Source organism: Neofelis nebulosa, chromosome 4 (genome assembly GCF_028018385.1).
Source record: "Neofelis nebulosa isolate mNeoNeb1 chromosome 4, mNeoNeb1.pri, whole genome shotgun sequence".
NCBI classification, from domain to species: domain Eukaryota; kingdom Metazoa; phylum Chordata; class Mammalia; order Carnivora; family Felidae; genus Neofelis; species Neofelis nebulosa.
This window is the reverse complement of record NC_080785.1, coordinates 149,954,167-149,967,965: the sequence shown is the minus strand read 5'-3', so window position 1 is coordinate 149,967,965 and position 13,799 is coordinate 149,954,167. Positions and strand designations below refer to the sequence as shown.

The 13,799-nt window shown below is 47.3% G+C and overlaps 1 protein-coding gene across 13 annotated transcripts in view; it reads left to right on the top strand.

Moving 5' to 3' along the window:
* DOCK3 (dedicator of cytokinesis 3) overlaps positions 1-13,799 on the top strand; it is a 595,409-nt gene that overhangs the window by 566,594 nt on the left and 15,016 nt on the right. For all 13 annotated transcript variants that reach the window (XM_058726773.1, XM_058726766.1, XM_058726765.1 and 10 more), the window contains 9 exons: positions 2,537-2,623; positions 4,010-4,114; positions 7,987-8,128; positions 9,162-9,328; positions 9,472-9,558; positions 10,037-10,216; positions 10,851-10,934; positions 11,057-11,173; positions 13,122-13,243. In XM_058726773.1, the coding sequence (XP_058582756.1) occupies positions 2,537-2,623; positions 4,010-4,114; positions 7,987-8,128; positions 9,162-9,328; positions 9,472-9,558; positions 10,037-10,216; positions 10,851-10,934; positions 11,057-11,173; positions 13,122-13,243 (1,091 nt within the window). The remainder of the gene's footprint in view (positions 1-2,536; positions 2,624-4,009; positions 4,115-7,986; positions 8,129-9,161; positions 9,329-9,471; positions 9,559-10,036; positions 10,217-10,850; positions 10,935-11,056; positions 11,174-13,121; positions 13,244-13,799) is intronic.

Here is a 13,799-nt window from a genome sequence, read left to right as displayed (position 1 = left end):
TGGATTTGCCTCCTGCCAGAAGGCACGAAACCAAGAGAAAAAATTTAACCAGGGATGCACTGTACCAGCAACACATTCCTCACCTGTGATCAGAGGCAGCTCTCAAAGCCCCCAGACCCACCAGAGTTCCAGCACAATCCCTTAAGGCTGACAGAATGTCTTAAAACTCTTGGTCCTGGCTCACTCTAAAGATAATTGAGGGTGGGTGGGAGGAGGGCTTGGAGCAGGAGGGCAAATTACACAAATCAGGCAGAGATGCCAGCAAGGCAGATGAACATTAATCCCGGTAGGGAAGAAGACCTGCTTTACTGGGAGCTACAGGATGCTAACTGGCTGAGTGCCATTAGCCCTACGTGGGGCCCTTATCACCTAAATGAGCAGTTCCCCATGGGGCGCTCTTGGCAAGCTGGCCACAGGTCTGTGCACAGCTCAGCTGCTTAGCCGGCCCCCATGGAGCTGCCTGCCAGGCAGACCCTATTGAGGATCCTTGGCTAAAACCTGCCCAAGTAGCACTTGGAGCCGGAAGGGGAGCTGACATGTGCCCCTCAAAAGGGGTATAATATGGGGGTATAAAAGGTTTCCTAGCTCACTGGGGCAGAGGCATTGTATTGGCTCAGGGAGCCAGGGTCTATTTAAAAATTCCCTTTGGTTTGTTTCAATATTTTTAATTGGCCCTGTGGTTTCAATCCATATGACATTAATTCTTTCAAAGGATAGAAATAATCTGCTCTTTTTGAGAAACACAGTCCCAGATGACATAGTGTTGTCCTTCTCCTTGATGCTATTTCAAATAGTATTTTTTAAAAATATAGTTCTTACTATTAAAACATTCATGTTGAAATATGACTAGGTGAAATTATACGATGTCTGAGATTTGCTTCAAAAACTCTGGGGGGCAGTAAGTGGTTGGGGTATGAATGATACAAGACTGGCAATGAGTTGCCAATGACAACTAGTCATTGTTGAGGCTGGGTGATGAGTACCTAGGGGTTCATTCGTCTCTTTTTCTATATGCTTAAAATGTCCTATAATAAAAATTTTTTAATTAGCATTTAGAAGTTGGCAAGAAGAGCCTGGCTGAAATATCAAGTAAACCAGTGATTCCCAGTCTAACAAAAGAAAGCACTATATAAAAAGCAGGGGAAATGGGCAGTACTAGCCCTTAGTGAAGGCCCCTTAAGCCCTCCACAGGCACCTGTTATATGGGCCTGTAACTGTAACAGGGGCCACACCACAGAGACAGCCTGGGACCTCACTAGGCAAGGATCATCTGAAACCTTCTTTGAGATTTGAATATTTCTATAAAGGAAGTTGTCAGGCCTACTACTAAGTCCTTAGGTAGCCACTTTCTGCTTGGTTTTTTTAATTGTTTCTGAGCTTCAGTGATCTTAATTCAAAACTCATTGTTTCTGGAGTTCCTGTGTGGCACAGTCGGTTAAGCATCTGACTTTGGCTCAGATCATGATTTCATGGTTTGTGGGTTCGGGCCCCACATCGGGCTCTGTGCAGACAGCTCAGAGCCTAGAGCCTGCTTCAGATTCTGTGTCTCCCTTTCTGTCCCTCCCTCACTCACACTCTGTCTCTCTCTTTCCCAATAATAAATAAACATTTAAGAAAAAATTTAAGTCATTGTTTCTGCCCAGGTGTCCATTGACAGATGAATGGATAAAGAAGAGGTGGTATATATATATACAATGGAATATTAGCCATAAAAAAGTGAAATCTTGCCATTTGCGACAACACAGACAGAGTTAGAGAGTATTATGCTAAGCAAAATAAGTCAGAGAAAGACAAATATCATATGATCTCACTCATACATGGAATTTAAAAAACAAAACAAACAGGCAAAGGGAAAAAGAGAGACAAACCAAGAAACAAACTCTTAACTATAGAGAACAAACGGATGGTACCAGAGGGGAGGTGGGTGGGGAGATGGATGAAATAGGTGATGGGGATTAAGGAGTGCACTTGCTGTGATGAGCACTGGGTGTTATATGGAAGCATGGAATCACTATATTGTACACCAGAATCTAATATTACATTGTATGTTAACTAACTGGAATTAAATAAAAGCAAAAGTCATTGCTTCCTTCATTAACTTACTAAATAAATCTTTATTATCTGCTCATGCCTGGCACTGGTCTAGGCTCTGAGGATAAAGTAAATAAACAGGGTTCCTGCCCTCATGTAGTTTATCATCTATTGAGATTAATGTAACAAAAAAGTAAATACCTTTAAAGATAACTTGGGAGTACTGAAACAGACAATGGCTGGGGAAGTTCCTGTCCTTGATGAGGTGGTCAGGAAATGGCCTTTTGGAGATAGAGAGATTTGAGGAGAAACCTAAAAGCAACAACCTTGAGCTAGAAAGCCAGAGCACTGTGTGTTGTGCTCCACAGACTCATCTTGAGCAGATGTTCTTTGTGACAGATGAGTTGCAGGGGACCTTTGGTTGTGCCCTCTAATGTATTTGATGAGTCTAGGCCATTCTGAGGATGTCTGAGGTGCTGAAGCCTTGTTCCTATTTCCAACACAGAGCTGGGAGTTTGGAATCCCACTGTGCAGGGAGCTGGCATGTCAATACGAGAGCCTCTACGATTATCAGAGCCTCAGCTGGATTCGGGTGAGCTTTGTCTCTTCCCCCAACCCAACCCTGACTGGAGGTACTAGCATTGTCCTGGCATCCATTTCTGAGTGAGCATTCACTGCAGGTCTAGCCCTTGCTTTAGTGCTGTGGATGTACAGGAGAAGCAGAGGCCAAGGTTCCTACCCTTGAGATATTTGCAGTCTGACTGGGGAACTAAAACACACACCTGACAAATGATTATATGATCCAGACCCCAAGGGCCACTGGTGCTGGGGGAAGGGAGAAGCAGCATATGCAGGATAAGAAGGGGGAGTTCACGGAAGAGATGGCAGCTCACCTTCACAAAGAAGCTTCACCTAAAATGATTTTGCTCAGGGATGTTTCATATGAAAACTTTATAAGATCTTTCCCTGCTTTGGCTTGTGGTCACTTTCAAACACCTTGTTCTTATTCCCTTCTTTGATGCAAAATATTCAAAAATTAAGTGAAATGTCCCATGGACTTTGAAGGTCTCCACCAGATTTTCCTGGCTGCTGGTGCTGGATTCTGAGCCATAACAGCTACAAACTTCAATAGCAAAGAGAAGCCAGCAGTGTCAGCTTACCCTCCTCCTGCACCCTCTGCAGCATGGCCAGCTGTGCCACGTTCCCTGATCCAAATGGATATTTGGATCTTTGTAATAGATGTAGTTCTCTAGAAGTAGCTTCTTGACTGGTCTTTGGAGGCCACTGCTCCTCAGCAAGCTGGCTTGATTTAGTGTGTTACAACTATCTTCCCAGTCAAAATTCAGTGAGTTTTTCTGAATATGAAGCCAGGTCAGCCAATACTAAGAAACTTACTGATGTTGGTAATGCCAGAAATCATAGATATTGGTTCAACTTTCAAAGTTTAAAATCTCCTAAATTGGAACCAGTACCAGTGTTGCTGGCAACTGAGACTTTTTCACTGTGATTATTAGCATCTTTAGTCCGATAATAGATGAGCAAGAGCAGTGCAGTTAGACTGATGGAAAATGGTGCTGAGAATAGCGGTTTGCCACCAATTAACTAACATGAGCTAGAAGTCATTTGGTGTAATGAGTATCAGTCAAAACCAGAAATCCCTGGGCAAAAAAAAATTCATGTTAAACCTGTGCCCCCTGAAAGTTCAGGAAGCCTGGATCTGTATCAGGTTGGGCCCACCCACTGGGTAGGACATTATGAGCACTGGGCTGCTGTCCCCACCCTACCATCAGAGGATGATGGAAGAGGAGGGTTTCCTCTTCCATTATGAGGCAACCTGGGGAGATGCTGACCATGGCTAGGGGCTCACTTCTCACACAGTCTTTCCAAAAGACAGTGTCTACTTGGACCTGGGAGAACTTGCTTTGGACACCAGTAACAGTCAGGCCAACCTAAAGGCAGCTGCCTTTCTTGTTCACAGAAAATGGAGGCCAGCTACTATGACAACATCATGGAGCAGCAACGCCTGGAGCCTGAGTTCTTTCGAGTTGGCTTCTATGGCAGGAAGTTTCCTTTCTTCCTTCGGGTGAGTCCATTCAGGTAGTCACAAGAACTTATATTTTACACAGTAATTCATTTATAACCTGTTTTTTATCTTTTCCCCTGTTCTACTGAATACTACTTTTTGAAGGACTAACTAGTCAACAAAAAGCTTTTGGTTTTACTTGATTGGACTGGCTCCCAACTTTAGATTTTGTTTTACTCTGCTGTACTATTTTGTAGCTACCTGGAATATACAAGGGTGACTTTCTTACCAAATCAACCAAATTCCTGCAGGAAATGACCAGGGTCTGAGAATGTCCCATAGGTATGTCTAGAAGCCTTCCAATTTATAGTTCCAATGCCTGTAATTCTCCATTGTGACTATTTTTAGCCAAATAGGACACCAGTACAACCCTGACCTAAACAGGATGCTGGCCTGTTGGGTTTTGTCATTTAAGATGATGGCTCTACACCAGGCTGCACTGTATGCTCTGTGGTCAGGATCGAGAACCTGTTGATTTCAGAGAAGCTTGTGAGCTGTCAAATGGGATCTGGCTATGGAAAGCCTTTTATTGGCAGCCAGTTTTCTATCCCCGGATGGTGAAAGCCATTTCTCCCACCTGGAAGGCTGAGGTGGGATACCAACAGAGAAGGAATGACTGACTATAGACATACTGACACCAGCTGAACAGTTGTGATTCTCTTCTTTATTCCACATAAGCCAGAGGCTCCAGGAAATGTCAGTCTGGGCTTGTAGGCTACAGCCCATAGAGATTCATCATTCTCAGGGGACCTAAAAGAAGCTGTGCTGATGAAGGGGCCTTGAGCTGCAGTTGGGACCTAACACTAGCTCTGACTGTCCCCAGTCCCAATATCTTACTAATGTTCCATGTTTACAAGTCTCAACCAGCAGCTGGGAAAGTTCATAGAATCCCTTTGATATGTTTGGGATCCTGTCTTATTGGAAAAATTCCTTTCGTCAGTGAGCAATGATGAGCTTGGTATCACATCACAGGTCAGTTGGGCTTAGTGGCTCCTTTAAAAAAAAAAAAAAAAGCCAGGGGCGCCTGGGTGGCTTGGTTGGTTAAGCGTCAGACTTTGGCTCAGGTCATGATCTCACCATCCGTGAGTTCAAGCCCCGCGTTGGGCTCTGTGCTGACCGCTCAGAGCCTGCAGCCTGTTTCAGATTCTGTGTCTCCCTCTCTCTCTGCCCCTCCCCCGGTCATGCTCTGTCTCTCTCTGTCTCAAAAATAAATAAACATTAAAAAAAATTTTTTTTAATGAAAAAAAGAAAAAGAAAAAAGCCAGTCTGCTAGCAAGAGTCCAGGCTAACCACATTTTAGGTGGTAAGGCAGGTCAACTTTCACATTTCCTAGGCAGTAATCATTCTAGGTGAAAAAGAAAATTGACTTCTGCAGGAACTAGTAACACTGACAGGGCTAGCAAGTACACTGCGCCTAATTGTGACCCGCAGGAAGGCTCCAATTCCAGTCCACAGGAATGTTTCTAGCAGCAGAATGTGAATGAGAAGAGGGTCTCCTCAGGAGGACCAGACTTGACTTGTTCACTCTCTAGGGACCATCCACTTCAGGCATCTCAGAAGTGGCATATTTGCTGCCTCCACCAGCAGAGATTATACAAAAGCAATGGAAGTAGAGGTCAGCAGAAGAGAAAGAAGGAATTACACAAGAATAAGAAACCAAAAGCATCTCTATAAAGTCCTTAGACAAACTAATGATTCTGGCCTTGTAACTTCTTTCTCATTTTGTCTTTGCAAAGTACGCTTTATTATTATTTTATTCTCCTTGTTTAGTCCCACAATTTGTATATCATAAACCAGATTGTACTCTAAAACATCATTATTTTGGATACTACAAAATCAGGCCCTTGGTATCCTCATTTCTTTCCCCTTCAAACAGGAGTTCTCCATCGTGGTTTGCCCTGGCTTCCACCACTCATGCTTATGTCACAGGGTATATCAGTGTCTCAGGGTACTCAGAGCTTTCTGACAAGTAAGACCTGGCATAGAACCTGCATCTGAGCCATCCAAATAATGCTTGCAGGTGACAGTCTGAATGTTCAAATGTGGTTTCAGCAGTGCCAGTAAGGGAGGAAGAATAACAATCGGTGTTAGGAAATGTCACCCATCAGTCCATCTCTGTCTCCACACAAGGGGCATTCCCTAGGAGCTGTGTTTCCTGCATGCAGATCCACCTGGCCTAGCCACATGCTGCCTTCCCTTCCCTCCACTGCTCAGTTCATCTCTGGCAAATGTAGTAAGTCCCAGTAGAGGTAGCTGTTTGCCTGGTAAATGGCAAGGACAAAGTACAAAGCAGCAGCAGCCAGATCTGTCTCATGTGAGGATGCTGGGTATCCTCAACTTGAAACTGACAACCAGCATCAAGGTCAATGCTATGTGCCTTCCTCCTGCTGGGCCTTCCCCAGAAGGCTAGGCTACTCCCTCACCTTCCTTGAACACATAGGCCATCTATTACTTTAGCTCTGTCAGCTTGGTTTCCCTGGACCATCTGCCTCTCTTGCTTTGCAAATGTGATTATCTACTAATCTGCACAGGGACAGGAAAACATCCAGCCTTCCCTTCTTGGGGGAATTTCTGTTTCTCTTTATTTGACCCAGGAACAGATACTGGTGAGGGTTGTACATTTCTGATTTGATATGAAAAGACCAATTCTTTACAATTATCTTCTTTGTCAGTTCTGCTTATCAAGCAATGGACTTAGAAATGTCTCTTGTCCTTTAACTATTGGTCTGTTCACTGGAGAGGCCAGCCTGCTCCTCCTGACCGTGACTTCCCTTCTGGTATTGTTTTTCCACTCTGATTCATCCAGACATGTAGCCCAGCCTTAGCTGAGTTCTTCTATAGTAAGAGGAGAGGTGAAAAGGGGGCAGAAATTCTGTTCCAAAAGGTGTGAAGTCCTCCAGGACCTGGCCTATAATCATCCCTGTACCAGTAACCATATGGCTGGCCCTGTGGAACTTCTCTCTTTTCCTCTGAAGACATGCCAGGAGGGGCTGCCAGTGCCTGATGCAACTTTGTCAAAGAGGATCTAGTGAGGTAGTTGGGCAGGCAGACATATATCACCAGAGGGCTGGAGAAGTGTTCCATTCACTCGTGACCAGCTGTGAGGGAGGCATACCAGGGTTGAGGGGGCCCTGTTATTACTGCAGCCCACTAGAAGAAAAACTGAGACCTAACCCAAACCAAATATGGTATTAACAGGGTTTAAGAAATGTGTAGTTAGGATGGTGTCTATTTGTTCTGCTGACATAATTGCAAAGGAATTTACTGCCCATATAGTAAATAATTACTGAATACCTACTGGACACTGAATAATGTTTGGACTGTTTGTTCCCACTAACCAAAGTGGCCCTTCAAAAGCATGCACTTGGTCACCCCCCTGTTAAGATTTATGTGGTGGCACCCCTGGAGATCATTCCTTGCAGGCATCTTCCTCACCCTCCCACCTCTCCACACACAACCTTTTCCTGTACAGGCTGTTGCTGCCCTGGTTGTCACTGTGCCCACATAGAGTACCCTTCCCCACTCCTCCCTCAGAGCTGCCCAGGTGGGCCTTTTAGGACTCTTCTCAGGCATGGCCTTTTCTAAAATCCCACCCTTCACCTCTCAACCCTTCCTGGGTAAGGCGCCCTCCCTCCTTTGCTTCCTGCAACTTGTACCCTGCCTCCCAGCTGCCACATCACAGTGCAAGTCTCCCTTTTTCTGTCCCTCTCCCTTCTAGATCATCATTTCCCTTTGGGCAGAGTCTGAGTGCTATGCCCCATGCCTGTCACAGGGGCTCCTAGGACATGCTTGTGACACAAGTAGCTATTGACACCCATGTGGAGGTGGGGGCTGTGGGCAAGGCATAGAGCATGCTCTCTTGTTTGTGGCAGAACAAAGAATACGTGTGTCGGGGCCATGACTACGAGAGGCTGGAGGCCTTCCAGCAGAGGATGCTCAGCGAGTTCCCACAGGCGGTCGCCATGCAGCACCCCAACCACCCCGACGATGCCATCCTGCAGTGTGATGCCCAGTGTATCTTTCTATGTTTGGTAGGGGAAGGTGGGCTGGGGTCCTGGGAGGTGAGGCCCACCCAGTCAGCTGCCCCTATGCTATGTTGTTGGTCTTACAGGCTAAGTTACCCATAAGTCCTGAACAAAATATGTCCTCATCACTGAACCCACACTTAGCAGGACCCTCATGCAGCCTCGTACAGAAGAAGCATGGCATGCCCTTAGCTGTGGGTGCCTGAAGCAGGGCTTCTGCGGGACCTTCATCCCTCAGGCTGGGCTGCTACCATCACCTAAGTCCCTACCTGGCCCTGTGAAGGACCTGCCTAGGCATCCAGAAGCAGGCACTGTACAGGGTAATTGGGGATCCCACCAGAACTCTTGCCACAGGGATAACTACCATTTCTATCCCCTGCTCCACTCCTGTGTGCATCTGTTATTATCCCTAGTCTTTGTCAGGAGGACTGAGGTACAGCCCTGGGAGTGGGTGTGGAGGGTACGGGGAAGGAGATGGAGAGTGCCTGTGTTTTTAGTGGTACTTGGAAGTGTGGATACAAATACTGGCCTCCCCCTCATCTCCCTCACACAGCTTCCTTGGAGACCTCATGAGAGTCACCACTGTATAAGCTTGTTCCAGGGAGGGAGAACAGGTGGACTCCCATGTTATCTCTCTACAAAGACCCCAAATAGTATTCTTATTAAAAGATTGTTCTGCAGTAAATACAGTTTACCTACACTGGGCAGGCTTAGGCCTTTGCAACTTTCTTGCTCCTGTGGTGTGGCCACCTGCATTCTTCTGACCCCTTTCCCTTCTTTCTTGGCTGTTGACATCTCACCTTGGCTGAGTGCTCAGAAGGCTCAATGCTAGAGCGGGAAGAGGGTGCAGATAGGGAAATCTGATCTAACTGTGCCTGAGTCTGTGCAAGGGTCCTGCTCCTTGCTGCTGCCAGGAGGGAACAGGGGCTATGGGGCTCTTTTCTCCTTTGGGTGATGACAGGGGTCAGTATTCAGATCCATCCCTTGGGCAAGTCTGGGTTTCCCCTTCACTTCCTGCCCAGACTTGCAGATCTATGCGGTGACACCCATTCCAGATTATGTGGATGTCCTGCAAATGGATAGGGTCCCAGATCGCGTCAAGAGCTTCTACCGTGTCAACAATGTGAGGAAGTTCCGGTACGACAGGCCTTTTCACAAAGGCCCCAAGGACAAGGAGAATGAATTCAAGGTGAACAACAGTGGGAAAGTAGGGGCAGTGGGGCCAGGGGCAAGCCCCACTTTCTCAGGATCTTGTCCCTGTCTCATCCCTCAAGCAGGCAGGTGTGGAAGAAATTGCTTAATGGCCTGTCCCTGTCTGTGCCATCCTTACAGAGCCTGTGGATCGAGCGTACCACACTGACCCTCACCCACAGCTTGCCTGGCATCTCTCGGTGGTTCGAAGTGGAGAGGAGGGAACTGGTGAGACACGTTTTGGATGGGGCTGATCTTCACGGCTGCTCCCTCAGCCCTGGCTCTGGGGACCTTTCTCTAAGGACCAAAGACAGAAAGAGAGCTTCGGCCACCTGCCTGGCCTGGACTGCCACAGGCCAGTCCTGTGTCAGAAGCTTTGTACATCTTCTCCCTTTTAATCCTGACAACACCAGGGGAGCAGATATTTTTAATCTCCCAATTTACAAATGTGGAAACTATTCTCTGAGGTTCAGGAAGTCAGAGCTCTCTGACTTCAAAACCGATGTTCTTCACTCTTTACTATACTTCTAAGTGCCAAAAAATCAGAAGAGAACATTTGAAAGGGGTCAGGGAGTCTTAAGTCCACAGGAACAAGGGTGAGAATCAGCATCACTGGCCTTAGATCCCTGTTCTCAGGATCATTATGAAGAAGGGGTTGTCATCATGTCTGGGACAACATTGTGTGCCCTGTGCCCTGTGCCCTCAGGTGGAGGTGAGCCCTCTGGAGAATGCCATCCAAGTGGTTGAGAACAAGAACCAGGAACTACGGGCCCTGATTAGCCAGTATCAACACAGACAGGCACACGGCAACATCAATCTGCTCAGCATGTGCCTGAATGGCGTCATCGATGCCGCTGTCAATGGAGGTGTCGCAAGATACCAAGAGGTGAGCTGGGCCCTGGACCAAACCCACAACAGGCAGCCTTGCTGAGAAGGTGGTTCTCAGGCTCCTCTCCTTGAGGCCCCAGCCTTCTAGGGCAGCCTTCCCAGCTAGCCCTCCCCTAGCTGTGCCTCAGCCGACTGGAGGATGGTCCCGGGCATGAGGCTCACTACCACTCCTCGTTTCTGTGGCATGGCTCTCCTATGGGACCGTCTCTTCTTTTTTATTCTCTGAACTCTGACAGATGAGTAATCCATCTGATTAGGGAAGGATGTTAAATGGCCTCCAAGAGGAGCCCTGGAGCCCAGCCCTTCACAAGAAGCAAGTTGTGGGTGGCTAAGAGACTGAGCCCTACACCCTGGCCACCAGCCCTACCTGCCCTACCCAGACCATCAAAGCTCTGTGAGGGACTGGGACCAGTACCCAGGCTTAGATTATTTGACCACCTTCAGTCCTTCTTAGATGCAAAAAAGCACACCTCCGATTGCAGGAGGTCCAAGCAGGCCAGGCTGGAGATGGTGTGTGTACCTGTGAGGAGTCGGGACCTTCCTTTCAAATGGTACCTTAGACTTACACTTCCTGGGTCCCCTCTAAGGGGTAGTCCTGGGAAGTCTTCCTGATTGAGCCTTTCCTTTCTCAGGCCTTCTTTGACAAAGATTATATTGCCAAGCACCCAGGAGATGCAGAGAAGATCACCCAGCTCAAGGAGCTCATGCAGGAGCAGGTATGTCTTACAGGGCTTAGAGGCCAGTGGCCACGAGGGAAAAGCTATGCACCACAGGATGGCTGCAGTTGTCAAGGTCCACTCCCTGACTTGCAGAGTGGCCTTATCTGTCACCCTAATAGGTCCATGTCCTTGGAGTTGGGCTCGCAGTTCATGAGAAGTTTGTGCACCCAGAGATGCGCCCTCTGCATAAGAAGCTAATTGATCAGTTCCAGATGATGCGGGCCAGCCTCTACCATGTAAGCTGATCCCTGTCATGCCCCTGCTGCCGTAGAACCAGATGCCATTCCCTGCAGACTGTGCAACAAGCCAAAGGAAAGGGTGGGGGGAATGTGAAGGAAAAGCTGTCCCCACCACAGAGGGGCAAGAGGCAGAGGTGAGTGTTCTATCCAGGGGAAGGATGCCCAGGATCCCCTCACTCACTCCCATCCCTGAGGAGGAGTCAGATTCAAGGGCAAAGAATGTTTTTCAAGGTACTGTGCTGGTGAAGAGAGGTTTTCACATGAGGAAGAAAAGAGCTAAATTATGTGATCCACATGTAGATATCTCTTTGGAGATATTTTTCATCTCAAGAACCTACAGAGGTAAGACATAGCTTGAGCCAGCCCTCTCTCCCCATCTCCCTCTTTCCCCTCTTTCCCTTGCCATCTTCATGCCCTCTTGCTCCAGAAGTTCTCCCGACTCTGACCTGGCTCTTGGGCTTCAACAGCAGGGTTGGCCCAAAGACGGATTCACACAAGCAAAAGCAGAGCCTGTATTCCAGGACTAGTTTCCCCTCAGCAGTCTCGCAGGGAATGCTGGCTGGCAGAGAACAGGGCCCAGGTGGTCTTGAAACCCCTGTTTATGTGCCCTCACCCCATTTTCAACAATAAAGCTGACTCCAGGTGTTTCAAGAGAAACCTATCTGCTAAATAGTCTGGCTGCCAGATCTCAAGAGGTGTGAACCTTATTATCTGCGACAAGGAAAATAGAGCTGTTTGGTGTTAGGCAAGGCCATCTCGGACAAGAGGCTCCTCTTCAGAGATGATCACTGGCCCTAGAGAGGCTGGACCACTCAGACTCAGTGGCCTAACCTGTTGGGGTTGACTTGCCTTGTTCTTGATGCTGGTGGCCCCCAGTGCATGTCTCAACCATTCCTGCCCAGTTGTAGATAGCATGGACTCCAAAAAGAGAAAAAGAAGCTTGTCTGTAGTTTGAGAAGTGGGCACATATTTCAGAGGAAAGCCTATTGGGCCTGAAATTTCTCCTTTCTGTAATGATTTTCCCATGGTATTTCAGGGTGAAACATGCAGAGAAAGTGAAAGTCTTTTGTGTTTCTACCTTAAAATTAAAATATCCATTTAGTGAAGAACTTGGGTAGTGTCACTAAATCTAATGGGTATTCTATTACTGCTCATTCTTGGTTAGTCTCTGCTATGTGCAAACTTCCTCATCACCACAAGTGACCCAAGCAGGCTAGAGCCTGACCACTAGAACAGGAGATGTACTCTGCCATGCAAGGCTGTTGGGTCACTTTAGCAAAGATCACAAAATACTCACCCACATACATCAAGGTCTCCAGGACACACATGGAGGTGTCCTCTCCAGTTTACCCTTCTTTTTCATTTCATCGTGTTTTGGGAGAAGGGCATGGAAAACCTGCTGCTTCTTTAGGCCAAGCTCAGAAATATCCCCAGTAGGACTTAGGGCCCACATCAGGATTCTACATCATTTGTCCCCATAAACTGTGTCACAGGCAACTTAACCCAGGACACTGAGAGTTGGGCCATTTAGCAGTCCAGTAAACCCAACCCCAGTCCTTACGTAAACTGACTGACAGCTGTTAATCAACTCCTCGTCTCCTGCTTCTCAGCTCTTAGTCCACTTATTCTATACCAAGAATGCCTCTTAACACACTCCTGTGAACTCAGAGCAACTTCAGCCTATTCCAGATGTGTTCTCTTAGTAGGATCAACCCAAGGCCTCTCAGCCTCTGGTCTAGACTCCAGTGCAGTTAGGAGAGTGTTTTAGTCATGAAGGGGCCATTGCCTAAAAGAAGTCAGCAATTCAGTTCTGCCAAAAGTATCTGATTTTTTTTTCTTTTTACATTCTTCTTTTACATTTTTACCACTAGCCAGCCCTTCCCTCTCACCCCTTAATTACTTATTCATTGTTTACTCTGATGAAGGGACATTCATTTCTCAACAGGAGTTTCCAGGTTTGGACAAGCTAAGTCCTGCATGTTCAGGCACCAGCACCCCACGGGGAAATGTCCTAGCATCCCATAGTCCCATGAGCCCTGAGAGCATCAAGATGACCCACCGGCACAGGTACGGCCTTAGAGCTGGGGAGGGTCCCCTCCATGGAGGTAAGTCTGGATGTCAAAGGTCAGAGCAAGAAAGCTTGAAATAGTAGGTGTGTGTATTCACTCACATACCCTCTGACCCATGCACACATCAAACACACAGCTCCTGCCATAGGACCCATGGTCACATCCAGTCATCCTGGGAGAGAGAGAAGTGTACATGGTACTGTGAGAACATAGAGGAGGGGGCATTTGGGGTAGGTCTTGAAGGGTAAGTAGAAGTTTGTGAGGCAGAAATGGGATGGGGTTAGGAGGGTGATAGAACAAGATCCAGACAAAGAGACTAACGTATGCAGGCATCTCAAGATGTGAACAAGCCAGCCTGGTCAGCCCTACCAGCAGAGTCTTGTGGCTGGAGTGCAGGATTCCAGGGCATGGAAGGGGGCCAGTTCCAGCTCTAAATGGGCCATGTTCATTCAGGCCTTTGGACTTGATCCCAAGGGGAATGAGGATCACCAGTCAGTTTAAGGGAGAGAACGACATGGTGATGTGGAAGCACATCAAGGTGTCCCTACTCTGAA